The sequence below is a fragment of the Ochotona princeps genome, chromosome 16 (assembly GCF_030435755.1).
Source record: "Ochotona princeps isolate mOchPri1 chromosome 16, mOchPri1.hap1, whole genome shotgun sequence".
NCBI lineage: Eukaryota > Metazoa > Chordata > Mammalia > Lagomorpha > Ochotonidae > Ochotona > Ochotona princeps.
In genome coordinates this window covers 81,535-95,628 of record NC_080847.1, presented here as the reverse complement: position 1 = coordinate 95,628, position 14,094 = coordinate 81,535, and the positions used below count along the sequence as shown (strand labels likewise).

Here is a 14,094-nt window from a genome sequence, read left to right as displayed (position 1 = left end):
GCGCCATGGTGAGCTGCGGCGGGAGTCGGGGCCGCGCCCGGGAGTCCCGCAGAGGGAGGCGAGGGCCCGGGCTCGCACCGGGCGGCCTGTGCACGCTGCTGGGCGGTGGTCCTCGGCGCCCGGTACCCACAGGGGCCTTCGTGGAGCCCGCCGCCTGCAGCGCCTGGCCCGCACGGTGCCCGGCCCGGAGCAGGCTCTGCCGCTTGGTCCCGGGTCCTGCCTTCCGGGGCTCCACGGAGGCCCCGGGCCTTCTGGTCTCGGGGTCTGTGAAGCAGGGCCACGTCTTCCCTGGTACCGGCAAGCGGGGCGCCATGCCGTGTCTTGGTTCTCCTCGTGTCTCATTTTTACCACAGTGGGGCCGCCCGTTGGCTCGGTGTCTGGTAGATGCAACCCGCTGGGCACTGCCTTCCGTGGAGCCCTGGACAGTGGGCTGGGGTGCCCCTGATGCCAAGGGAAGGGCTGCAGGGGAGACCCCAAGGATGAAGGGCTGCAGGGTCTTCGTCCACAGCCTTTAGGAGACCCCGAGCAGGGGCCCTTCTTGGATTAGAGGGATTGGAAGGAGAGCCACCAAACGTTAGGCATTAGGACGTTAGTTAGTAGGTCTTCGAAAAACCAACTGGAAAAAAGAAAAAACACACCCAAATAAGTACTTCGGTTTATCGGTAGCTGTGGGAATGTGGGCGATTTTCCTTTTCTCGGCATTTTGTAAAATTTTCATGTAAACTTTGTAGTGAGAATGTTCCCGGGACGAGTAGGCACAAACACGTGGCCTGGAGAGGTGGGAGCGAGGGAAGCAGAGCTGGGCAGTGAAGGGCCGAGCAGCCTCTGGTGCATTCAGACTGCTGGCCCGCTTGCAGAACCCTGCAGTCTGGGTGCGGGATCTCTGAAGGAGGAGCCAGGACTGATGCGATTGCTCTCACTGGCTCTTGGTTGGGGTGTTTCTCCCTGCTGTTGTGAACAGTTTCCTGTTGGTCTTTCCATAGCAGTCACTGCGCAATATAGCCAACATGGTTACCTCAGTGTGGTATTGCAAGTCTTCCTTTGTGAGCCTGAGTTGATGTTTGCTCCAGTACTAGAGTCTGGAGTGAATGGGTTTAGGATGGGCTCTTTTTAGAAGAGAATGTTCACTTTTAAAAAGGGTGATTTCCTGTTTGTGCCTTGCTTAATGTACCAGGAGGGTGTTTGTGGTTAAGGGTCAGAAAACCTAGGCCAGGTGGACATGTTCCAGGGGAGTACTCCTGGGGGCACGAGACCGCGTCAGAAGAGGTGGAAGATGTCCACAGGGGCTGGCTTCTCAAGCATGCGTGGGGCAAAGCAGAGCAGGTCTAGAAGAGGAAGCCACCGGACAGGGCCCTGGCACATCATCGCCTTTCAACCAAGCCTGACACTGTCTTCTCTTCGGCAAACAAAGGCTCCCAAAAAGAGAGGGAAGAAAGGCAAGGCCAAAGGCACCCCGATTGTGGATGGGCTCGCCCCAGAGGACATGAGCAAGGAGCAGGTGAGCAGTCCTGCTGTCGCCTCCCCCCAGGGTTGGGTGGGTCTCGTTCGAAGGCGCCTTCATGAACCTCTCCCTACCCCCTCCCACTTGGCCAGCTCCCATAGTCTGCCGCTGCTGTGTCCATAATTTCTGTCAGCTCCAAAGCTTTCAAAACCAGTGCATACATAAAGCCACGTTAAAAAACTTTATTAGGATGGGAGAGGAATGGTTTTCTGATATAAAAGCTATTTTTAGACGTGGGCATTTGTCTCCTGTTCGAGTGGCTGGGTTTACACCCACCTCTGGATCTTGTTCATTCATACCATGGGAAGCAGTGGTGATGGCCCAAGTGATTGAGCTCTTGCCCCTGACATGGGAGACCAGATGGAGTTTCCAGCTCCCAGCTTTGGCCTGGGCCTGTCCAGGCCATGGGGGCATTTGGGGAAGGGGCCAGTAGATTGGAAACAGTCTGTATCTACCATTTTCTGATGCAGTTCATAGATTCTGGGTGGTGAGCTTCTCTCACGGGGACCCAGGCCCTTGCCCCGTTAGAACTCCTCTCTGCTGTTCCTCCTTGTATGGGGTAGCCTGGTGTTTCTCATCTAAGAATGCATATATATATATAAATTCTTCTGAGGAATAAGATTTTGTGGGAAAAGCTGACAGTAAGTGACTGGGGGTTGTTCCTGAGAGATCACTAAATCTAAAGTGGAATGAAATCCCAAGAAAGCTAGAAGACTGTCCTAGTTTTCCTTTTTAACCTATTTATGGTTTTGCAATCAGCTCTGGACCAAGCCCTCCTTTGTGTTAGGAGTCTTCTGGTTTTCTTTTTTATTTAGTATTTTATCTATGAAGGTCAATATGTTTTCATTTAATGTTATCTTGTGAACATGTTTACATGCTTATTGCTGTGTACTTTTTGGACCATGTCATGTTCCTTCTAGTTGACAAATTTTCCAGCAGTTTTACTGCTTGGTTCATTTTCTGCTTTGTCTAATGTATTTTTACTGTTATGATGGCAATGAGGCTAAATACCTTTGAGCCAGAAGCTCTTGTATGTGAGATGTTTCCTTAGTATGAATTCCCAGTCTATAATGGATGAAAAACCATCATTGTTTTATGATTTTGGGTCCAATTCAAGAGAAGTTGGCCAGTCACTGGGTGTGTCCTGTTCCGGAGCTCTGCTAACCTCAGGCTTTAACTCCTTACTTTGAGCTCCTATTTATTCTGAGAGTGGCCCCTCCTACTACTTTCCTCCTTGCCTTTTTCTGTCCACATGCCTCTTACTGTGTTTGCGACCCAGCTGGGTGCCTCACCTGACCCAGCTGTGCCTGGCAGGTGGAGGAACACATCAGCCGCATCCGGGAGGAGCTGGACCGGGAGCGAGAGGAGCGCAACTACTTCCAGCTGGAGCGAGACAAGATCCACACCTTCTGGGAGATCACACGGAAGCAGCTGGAGGAGAAGAAGGCTGAGCTGCGGAACAAAGACCGGGAGATGGAGGAGGCTGAGGAGAGACATCAGGTGGAGATCAAGGTGAGAGGGACCAACCTGCCTGTGCCACCAGGTCACCAAGCAGAGGAGGTTTGTAGTGGGCTGGGACATCTCTGCTTGTGTTCTGTGTGTGTGTGTGGTGCCTTTTGCCCTGAGAATCTGAAGGTGCTGTATATACGTAAAGTATATACGTATATACGTAAGTAAGGCTGAGGGAATGAAACATCTGTCTAGCGTCAGGCCAGGCTTGAGGTTCTGAGTGAACGTTGCCTCTGTGGCTCACAAGGGTCATGGGCTCTGAGGCCTGCTGACCTGTTGGCAGCCTGTTGTAGAAGCAGCTGCCCAGCTCCTCTTGTGTGCCTCCTGCGTGCAGGTGCTGATGAGCAGCCGGGTCTTCTTGTGCCACATAGGTATACAAGCAGAAGGTGAAGCATCTGCTGTACGAGCACCAGAACAACCTGACTGAGATGAAGGCTGAGGGCACCGTGGTCATGAAGCTGGCTCAGAAGGAGCACCGCACACAGGAGGGCACCCTGCGCAAGGACATGCGGGCACTGAAGGTGGAGCTCAGGGAGCAGGAGCTGGCCAGTGAGGTGGCGGTGAAGAACCTGCGGCTGGTAGGTGTGAGACTGCTTGGTGGTCATGGGCTGAGGGGACTGGGAGCCTGGTGCTGCCTGAACTCCGACTGTTTAACCAGTGAGAGTTCTGATTTTTGTGTCAAAACTCTGCATTTTTGCAGTGCATTGACAGGGTTTTGTTTGTATTGTTTGAAATGCAGAAGTCAAGTTTGTTTTGAGACCCGGAGCGTAATTCTGCCTCAGAGCTGAGCAAGAAATAACTTCTGGTTCTTTTGTCATGCTGCTGCGACCTGATGTCCTGATGCCTTTCCTAGGAGATGACATCACAGATGTGCGTAGGGAACCACAGGCCAGCCATTAAAACCTGCACTGTGTAAACTGCTGGGCAACTGTAGTAGTGTATGAACTCATGCAAGCTGGGTTCATGAGCATTTAATTTACTTTGTTAAAAATAATTTGTACTGGGGCCTGTTTAATCCTCTGCCTTTTAGTACTGGCATCCCGTATGGTTGTCAGTTTGTAACTCAGCTGCTTCGCTTCCCATCCAGCTCCCTGCTTATGGGCTGCGAAAGCAGCGGAGGATGGCCCAAGTTCTTTGACTCCTGCACCCATGTGGGAGATCTGAAAGAAGTACCTAGTTTCTGGGTTTTAATTGGCTCGAGTCTGGCCATTGTGGCCATTTGGGCGGTGAACCAGCAGATGGAAGATTGTTCTCTCTCTCCTTCTCTCTGTAAGTCCACCTTTCAAATAAAAATAAATCTTAAAAAAATAATTTCTATTTACATATTATTTTATTTGAAAGACAGACAGGACCTGGTGTGATGGCTCAATGGCCGAATTCTTACATTGGAAGCACCAGGATCCCATATGGGCACTGTTTCTAATCCCACCTGCTCCACTTCCCGTCCAGCTTTCTGCTTATGGTCTGGGAAAGCAGTCGAGGACGGCCCAAAGCCCTGGGACTCTGCACACTTGTGGGAGACCCAGAAGAAGTTCTAGGCGCCTTTGATCAGCTCAGCTCTAGCTGTTGCAGCCATTTGGAGAGTGAACCAGTAGATGGAGAATCCTTGTCTTTCTGTAAATCTGGTCTGCATTTCCATTAAAAAATAAAATGATATGTGCATTTATATAATGGAAAGACAGAGTTTTCTGTCTGCTGATTTGTTCCTCAGGCTGGGCTAGGCTGAAATTGGGAGCCCAGAACTTACTCCAGGTCTCCCTGCATGAGCAGCTGAACTGGAAGCCAGGGAGTTGGGATTCAGACCAGGCGCTGTGGTATTGCATGTGGGTTTTTCATGTGCCATATAAACCATTGTGCTGAATATCTGCTCTCTGGTTTACTTTTTTTTTTTTTAAGTAAAGGTTATTTATTTATTTTAATAGAAAAGTCAGATTTACAAAGAGAAGGAGAAACAGAGAGAGAGATCTTTCATCTGTTGCTTCATTCCCTAAGTGGCTGCAATGGAGCTGAGCTGATCCAAAGCCAGGAGCCTCCTCCAGATCTCTCACACGGGTGCAGAGTCCCGAGGCTTTGAACAGTCCTCGACTGCTTTCCCAGGCCACAAGCAGGCAGCTGGAAGGTAAGTGGAGCAGTTGGGACATGAACTTGTACCTGTATGCAAGGCAAGGACTTTGGCCATTAGGCTAGTGTGCCGGGGTCCTTGTTTGTGAGAGGCACGGTGACCTTGTATCTGCTGGTTCACTGTGCACATAGCTACAGTGGCTGGTGTTGGGAATCCAGCTTCATCCAGGTCTCCCCTGTGGGTGGCGGGGGCTCAAGGGCTTGGGCTGTCTTCCTCTTTCCCAGGCACATCAGCAGAGAGCTGGATCAGAAGTGGAGCAGCCAGAAGAGTGAAGACTGAGCTCCAACTTACACCCTCTGTCTAACCCTAGGGTTAAGGCAGGCTCAGTCCTTACTCCTTTTACCCACCACCCCTGTTTTGTTCCCTCCTTAAATAAAAATTTTCCACTTTAAAAAGTGCAGCCGGAAATCAAACTGGCACTATTGTCAGGATGTCAGTGTTATAAGTGACAGTTTAGCCCACACTGCCACCGTGCTGCCTCCGTAGTCTACGTCTGAGTCTGTGGTTGATCTTTTCTGAGGGCTGCTGGAAGTTTCTAGGTAGAGACTGAGATGCATTTATGGAGTGCATGTTAGGTGAAAACTGTGGTTTGTTCTGTGCCAAAATACCTAACCAAGGGCCTAGAAAGGACAGATACAGTGCATGCGATGGTGTGCACGGTGAGCGTGTCACACAGACTTATATGTGTCCCATAGAGCTGAGATGGTGTGCACGGTGGGCGTGTCACATGGACCTGTGTGTCTGATGGAGCTGAGATGGTGTGCACGGTGAGTGTGTCACACGGACCTGTGTGTGTCTGTGGAGCTGAGATGGTGTGCATGGTGAGCGTGTCACACGGACCCGTGTGTGTCTGTGGAGCTGAGATGGTGTGTATGGTGAACATGTCACACAGACCCGTGTATGTCTGTGGAGCTGAGATGGTGTGCACGGTGAGCGTGTCACACGGACCTGTGTGTCTGATGGAGCTGAGATGGTGTGCATGGTGAGCATGTCACACGGACCTGTGTGTGTCCGTGGAGCTGAGATGGTGTGTACGGTGAACATGTCACACAGACGTGTGTGACTGTGGAGCTGAGATGGTGTGCACGGTGAGCGTGTCACACAGATGTGTGTGTCCGTGGAGCTGAGATGGTGTGCACGGTGGGCGTGTCACACGGACCTGTGTGTCTGATGGAGCTGAGATGGTGTGCACGGTGAGCGTGTCACACGGACCCGTGTGTGTCTGTGGAGCTGAGATGGTGTGCATGGTGAGCGTGTCACACGGACCCGTGTGTGTCTGTGGAGCTGAGATGGTGTGCACGGTGAGCGTGTCACATGGACCCGTGTGTGTCTGTGGAGCTGAGATGGTGTGCACGGTGGGCGTGTCACACGGACCTGTGTGTCTGATGGAGCTGAGATGGTGTGCACGGTGAGCGTGTCACACGGACCCGTGTGTGTCTGTGGAGCTGAGATGGTGTGCACGGTGGGCGTGTCACACGGACCTGTGTGTCTGATGGAGCTGAGATGGTGTGCACGGTGAGCGTGTCACACGGACCCGTGTGTGTCTGTGGAGCTGAGATGGTGTGCATGGTGAGCGTGTCACACGGACCCGTGTGTGTCTGTGGAGCTGAGATGGTGTGCACGGTGAGCGTGTCACATGGACCCGTGTGTGTCTGTGGAGCTGAGATGGTGTGCACGGTGGGCGTGTCACACGGACCTGTGTGTCTGATGGAGCTGAGATGGTGTGCACGGTGAGCGTGTCACACGGACCCGTGTGTGTCTGTGGAGCTGAGATGGTGTGCATGGTGAGCGTGTCACACGGACCCGTGTGTGTCTGTGGAGCTGAGATGGTGTGCACGGTGAGCATGTCACATGGACCCGTGTGTGTCTGGTGAAGCTGGAGAGGTGAGCATTGATGGAAGAGTAAAGTGGTGCAGGTGTGGGAACTGGGAGCCAAGGGAGGTCGTTGTTCTAGGCTCTGGGAATGGCTAGTTGAGTAGGCAGCATCTGTGCCAAGGCCAGAAGAAAGCAGGTGGCAAGGCTAGGGCATAACAGCTCAGGGAAGAGGTAGGCCTGTGAGAAGGTCCAGGAAATGGGAGGGAGGAAGGAGGCCTCAGAATGCATCAGCTTGGAAAGCTTCAGTGAGCTGGCTCCAAGCAAGCCCAGGAGCCTTCTGAGAATTAGGGCAGAGGAAAGGTACATTAATTTCAGATTGTAAAGGCTTGGATTTAGCATTTCCTTTTAAATTTTTTTTGCAAGATTTATTTATTTTAATTGGAAAGTCAGATATATAGAGAGGAGGAGAGTCAGGCTGCTTTTCCCCATGGAGGAGACTCGGCATTGTTGACTCATATCAGTTGCTTTCTCTCTGAATTAGCGATTATAGCCTGTTGGTTTCTATGGGCGTCTTTGTGTTCGTGGCACATTGTATGGCTACTGTAGCTTTGTGTTAATTAATTTTTTGTTTTATTGTATTTTTTAAAGATTTATTTATTTTTATTGGAAAGGCAGATATACAGAGAGAAGGTAAGACAGAGAGAGGAAAATCTTCTGTCTCATGATTCACTCCCCAAGTGTCCGCAATGGCTAGAGCTGAGCCGATCCAAAGCCAGGAGCCAGGGGCTTCTTCCAGGTCTCCCACATGGGTGCAGGGTCCCAAAGCTTTGGGCCATCCTCAACTGCTTTCCCAGGCCACAAGCAGGGAGCTGGATGGGAAGCGGGGCTGCCAGGATTAGAACCGGCGCCCATATGGGATCCCGGCGCATTGAAGGTGAGGACTTTAGTCACTAGGCCACCGCGCTGGGCCCAAGCAGTTTTTTAACACGTTTATACTAGCCCCAACTAAGTATGTGACATTACAAACTGCAGTGACACATGAGCTGGTGTCATGCTGACCCTTCTCTCACAGACTCACTAGTTTCTAGTGAGTTCAGCAGTGTGAGGCTGTCTACATATCCTGAGAAGTAGGCAGGATACTGTTACATGAACAGAACTCTCCTTTTGTAGAGAAGTAAAAACTCATGATGTGTATTCATGACCTAGAGTAATTGCTTATGAAAAAGCTTTTTGAATCATCCTCTGAGCAGTGGCAAAGCACGTTAGCAGGCGCTCCATGAGGTGCCTGGGGAGAATCCATAGTTCTGTGAGCTAGTTCAGCGCTAATGTCTATTGATGTTTTCTCAAGCTGAGAGGGGAGCTAGCTGAGGGAAGTGGATTAATACATCTGGGGTTGGGACAGGTATTTGGCCTTGTGGTTAAGTCAGAGTTAGAATGCGTGTGGCTGTTAGCACGTCAGAGTGCCTGGGGTGAGGCACTCCAGCTTCCTGGGAGGCAACAGTGGCTGGCTCAGGTCCTCGGGTCCCCGCACCCTGTGGGAGACATGGATTGAGGTTTTTTTTTTTTTTAAGATTTATTTATTTTTATTGGAAAGGCAGATATACAGAGAGGAGGAGAGACAGAGAGGGAAGATCTTCCATCTGATGCTTTACTCCCCAAGTGTCCGCAACGGCTGGAGCTGAGCCAATCCGAAGCCAGGAGCCCAGAGCTTCCTCTAGGTCACCCACACGGGTGCAGGGTCCCAAAGCTTTGGGCCGTGCTCGACTGCATTCCCAGGCTGCAGGCAGGGAGCTGGATGGGAAGCAGGTCGGCTGGGATTAGAACCAGCACCCATATGGGATCCTGGCTCGTTCAAGGCAAGGAGTTTAACCGATCGCACCAGACTTCTGGATTGAATTTTTACCTACTGATTTTGGGCTGGTCTGACCCGGCTGTTGGAAGCATTTTAGAGAGCGAGTGAGTGAGTGGGTGGGTGGGAGAAGATTTCCCTCTGTCTTTGTGCCTTTCCAACAAAAAAGGACTGTCTTCCTCTAGAGAAAGAAGAACAAAAGGAAACGTGCGTCTTGTCAGAGTGTCTGGACCTGTCTTGCCTCTGGCTGTTGACCCCACCTTTTTGCTGATGTTGACCCCTGGGACGCAGTGGCGATGGTTTGAGTAGCTGCGTCCCTGATATCCGCCTGAGAGACCACTGGCTCCTGACATTGATTTAGTCTATTCCAGCTGGTATAGAGGCAGCAGACAGAAACTGTCTCTTTGCCTCAAATGCAACAGAAAACAAACAAAAATATGGAGGTTACAAAAATGTTATTCTGGGCCTGTTTTGTAAGCTCAGAAGGAAGGGAAACCCACCGGCAGCACAGGGTTTACTGAGGTGCTTGAAAAAAAAGTTTATTTTAGTTGAAAATCAGAATTACAGAGAGGGGATGGGAAGAGATAGAGTGACCCTTTTCTCAGTTTGTTTTATTTTGTTTTTGTTGATGTTTACATAGTTGAGAAGGATGAATGCCCATGTGGACCACTGATTAGGGTGGGGAGGTTCGAGGAATAGGAGAAAGTGGATGAGACCATTGTTTCCAATTTTCTTTTTTCTTCTTATATCTGGGAGATGAGCAACAGAAGAGGAGGGATGGGGTACAGCCCCGTGGTTGTAGTTTTGAGTCCTGTGGTTCAGTTGCGGGGTCCTACAAAGAGACCTTATCTAAGGTGACCCCATACCTGAGTCCTGTGTGTGCCAGCCAGTGTGGCTCCCAGCTTAGTGTGTTACCCACAATATCCCACACACGCTGTCGTTTGCAGTTGCTGGGTCAGTTCTATCTCCAGCCTCATCTCTTGCACAAACCAATGGATGCTGCGGCCTAGTCTAACCCTACCCACCACACACTCGGCTCTCATGAGCAGCAGTGGGAACTGCAGCCCAGTCACAGCAGCCCCCAATAACCTCACCAGGCCCACCTCTAGCCCTGGTTCCTGTGCATGATGGTGTGTGTAGCAGATTGGTTTGATCTGTCCCACATTCCATTTGGCTTTTGTATACACCAGTGGGTGCTGCAGCCTAGCTCAGCCCAGCCCTGGTTCTCATGCTCAGTGGCGGAAGCTGCAACTTGTCAGAAGGGTACCCACAGTTTCCCTAATAGGCCCACTCCAAACCATGGATCTTGCACTTTCCAGGTAGTTCTGTAGTCTTAGTTTGACAAGATGCCCCTAGTCCCAGCACTTGCCAGCTGTTGCTGCAACAAAGCCCGACCAGTCTGCACTTACTCTGGTTCCTGCATGCACCAGTGAGTATAGTCACTTAGCTCAGCCTGGCTGCCCCTAAAACAGCTCACATGCAGGCCAGTGGGTGTTATAGCCCTGCCTAGCCTGGTCTGCCCCCAGTCCTGGTTCCCATGCTCACCATCTGGGGTCTTACGTGTACTGGTGGGAACTGCAGCCCAGTCTGGCTTGCTTCAGCTCAGTGTTTGCCAGCAGATGCTGTAGCCTGGCCAAGCCAAGCTTGCCCCCAGTTCTACCTCATGCTTGTGAATGCTGCAGCCTAGCCCAGTCTGGATTGCCCCAGACCTGGCCTTAATGTGAACTGACCCAACCCAGCCTGGAGAGAGAGCTTTCTTCTGCTGGTTCACTCCTGAAATGGCTGCTATACCTAGAGCTGGGCTGTTCTGAAGCCAGGAGCCTGGAGGTTCTTCCAGGTGTCCCAAGTGAGTGTAGGAGCTGAGGGCATTGGGCTGTCTTCCACTGCTTTCAGGCCCTTTGTAGGAAGCTGGATCCAGAGTGGAGCAGCCAGATATACGATGCTGGTGCACCAGTTGGAGGGTTAGTCTGTGCTGTGCCGGCCCCCGGGGTGGAGTAGGGGCAGTGTGAAAAATGGACTTGTATTCTATGTCTTGCTAATAACTGATCTTCACCTCTGCAGAAACACACTGAGGAGATTACCAAGATGAGGAACGACTTTGAGAGGCAAGTTCGAGGTCAGTTTCTTGCATTCTCATTGTGCAGCCTGCCATTAGGATGTAATTGGCCCCCAGAGCTTGCTCACCTTGGGTACATAAAGTAGACCCAAATAGCCCAGGAATACAAATACGGCTTGGAAGTGTCTGAAGCCAGTGGATACAGAGCATCTCAGCAGAACTGATTTATGCGCACATTTGGGCAGTCGTACTCACCACCCAGGTTATCAGCAGACAGTTGTCATTCAGTCTTGAGGGCTCCATCTGAAATTCATGACCTGCAGGGGCTGCTGGTATGGTAGGACTGTAATTTCAGAAGTCTTCCTGGTTTCCTGAGAAAGCCTTGTGATCTGTGACTGCTCTAAGACCTCATGGCTGTGGTTTTTGCCCCCTGGGATCGACTGATGTTCAGCTTTTGGGAGCCTGGCAAAGGAAGGCACTGTGTGCTCAAGGTGTCCCCTGTGCACATCTGTGGGAAGGATATTCCTAACCCATCCAGCTGCTCATGGCAGAGCTTGTTGGTGGATCTTTATCTCCACAACCCTCTCTCTCACAAAACTGATGGATGTAAGCCCAACCCTGCCCACCACACACTTGGCCCTCACCTTCACCAGTGGGACCTGCAGCCTAGTCAGGGCGACCCCCAATAACCCCCACTGAGTCTGGTCCCAACCCTGGTTCCTGTGCTTGCCGGTATATGGGCAGACTGGCCCAGTCTATCCTGCAACCCATTCAGCTCTTGTACACATTGGTTGGCATTGAAACTTAGCTCAGTGTAGCTAAGACCTGCCCCCAGCCCTGATTCTCATGCTTACTAGTGGGAGTTACGGCCCATCAGAGAGGTGCCTACATTTTCCTTAATAGCCCCACTCCTAGCCTCAGATTTTGCACTCGTCAGGCGGTTCTGCAGTCTTTCTTGACAGGACTTGTCCCCCATCCCAACGTTTGCTACCTGCTGCTGCGGCAAAGCCAAACCAGCTTGCACCTACTCCAGTCTAACCCCTTCTGGTGGGTGCTATGGTCCAGTCTGGTATGGCCTACCTCACCTCAGCATTTGCTGGTGGGTGCTGCAGCCTGGCCCGACCTGGCCTTCCCCCAGTTATAGCTCATGCTGGTCAGTGCTGCTGCCCAGCTCAGTCTAGCGAGTCCCCAGTCCTGACCCTAATGTGGACTGACTGGTGTTGTGGCCTGACTCGGCCTATCCTGCATTCTATCCTGGTTCTCAGATCTGCCAATGAGTATTATGAACTGGCCCAAACTGTCCTGCCCCCAGTCCCCACACCTCCTGGCGGGTACTGTAACCTGGCCTGGTCTGGGCTGCTCCCAGCCTTGGTTCTTGCTTCACCACAGGGACTTCATTCTGACAAGGAAGTTCCCCAAGCTCCTCTGTCAGGCCTTCTCCCAGTGGCAGATCTCACACACACTGGTAGGTCCATGGCTCAGACTGACTTAGTACACCTCCTGTCCTGCTGTCCTGGCAGGAACAATGGCCTTGCCCAACTGGCCCATACCTATTCCAGTTCTTATTGTTAGATGTTACAGCCCAGCTCATCCTATACCCAGCCTGGCTCTCATGAGCACCAGGGGTGCTGTAATCTAGCCCAGTCTGGAGCACTCCAGACCCAGTCCATACCCATGCCAAGGGATACTACGGTCATGTCCAGCCTAGAATACCACCCCCATTCTGGCTCTTGCACTCACCAGTGGGAACCACAACCTAACCAGGGCGTCCCCTTGGCACCCTAGCCAGGCCTGTTCTGAGCCACAGATTTTGCATGTGCCAGTGGTTGCTCTGACCAAGCTTGGCATAGCCCATCCCCCTGTCTTGGTCTTTGCCAACCAGCTTGCACGGATGCTGCAGCCTGACCCATCCCAGCCCACCCCCAGTCCCATCTTCAGCTATCCCTGCCCATTCTGCTCCCATCCCTGGATCATGCACGCCGGTAGCTGTGCATGACCCACACTCCAGCCTGGCTCTTAAAGATTGGCTTAGCCCTGCCTCCAGGGCCCAGTCCCCCTCCAGAACCAACCCACACACTTGCTGACAGGTGGAGCTGCCTTACCCAACCTCACCACCACCCAGGCTTGAATCACATGCTCACCAGCAGGAGCTGTGTCCTACCAGCTGAGTTTCCCAAGTTCTTCCATCAGGCCCACTCCCAGACTCAGATCTCACATGTGACGGTGGGTACTAGGCCCTTATCTGGCATAGTCTGCCCCTCTGCTGGCGTTTGTATGAGCCTGTGTGTGTTGTAGCCCAGCCTGCCCCACACCATATTCTTGGGTGCACCTGTGGGTGCACCTGTGGACCTGCTTAGCCTGTTGCCAAACTTGGTACCCGTGAGTGTCGGAGAGTTTCATGGGCATGCTAGCTCAGCCTGTCAACAGCCCCAACCCATAAGCAAGCCAACAGAAGTTGCAGTTCCACAGGGCTTGGCCCACATTGCCCCCAGACTTGGCTCTCTTGCATGCTGGTTAGTGTCATGCCCCAGGCTAACATTACCCATTCCCTGTTCTGACTCTCACTGTGGTATGAGCTATCCCTGCCAAGTAAGGCCCCAGTCCTAGCTTTAGTGTGCACTGTGGGTGGTGGGCTATGATTTTTTTTTAAAGATTTATTTTATTACAAAGTCAGATATACAGAGAGGAGGAGAGATAGAGAGGAAGATCTTCCGTCCGATGAATCACTCCCCAAGTGAATCGCAACGGCTGGTGCTGCGCTGATCCGAAGCTGGGAACCAGGAACCTCTTCCGGGTCTCCCGTGCAGGTGCAGGATCCCAATACATTGGGCTGTCCTCAACTGCTTTCCCAGGCCACAAGCAGGGAGCCGGATGGGAAGTGGAGCTGCCGGGATTAGAACCGGCGCCCATATGGGATCCCAGGGCGTTCAAGGCAAGGACTTTAGCTGCTAGGCCACGTCGCCGGGCCAGTGGTGGGCTATGATCTATGCTAACTAGCCCAGCTTTGATCTCCCAAATGGTGTAGTTCACCTGTCTGACCCATAATAGTCTTGCTGCTTCCACCCTCCAATCTGCTCAATCTCGGCCCCTTCACTTACCTGCAAGTACAATGACTTTGTGCTTGGATTTCCCTCAGAAGTCAACACAATCCCTCCCACACATCTCCTTACCCCTTGCCTGATCAATCCATGGACCATTCATATGGGGAGATCCCCAGGCTGTCTCCACCTGCCTGGACACCA

General features: G+C 52.0%; 1 protein-coding gene across 1 annotated transcript in view; it reads left to right on the top strand.

Annotated features, from left to right (window-relative positions):
- The window catches only part of GAS8 (growth arrest specific 8), a 24,018-nt gene continuing 9,924 nt past the window's right edge, over positions 1-14,094 (top strand). Inside the window, exons 1-5 of the mRNA XM_004584102.3 lie at positions 1-8; positions 1,412-1,498; positions 2,816-3,013; positions 3,382-3,588; positions 10,858-10,912. Of these exons, the coding sequence (XP_004584159.2) occupies positions 6-8; positions 1,412-1,498; positions 2,816-3,013; positions 3,382-3,588; positions 10,858-10,912 (550 nt within the window). The 5' untranslated portion in view covers positions 1-5. The remainder of the gene's footprint in view (positions 9-1,411; positions 1,499-2,815; positions 3,014-3,381; positions 3,589-10,857; positions 10,913-14,094) is intronic.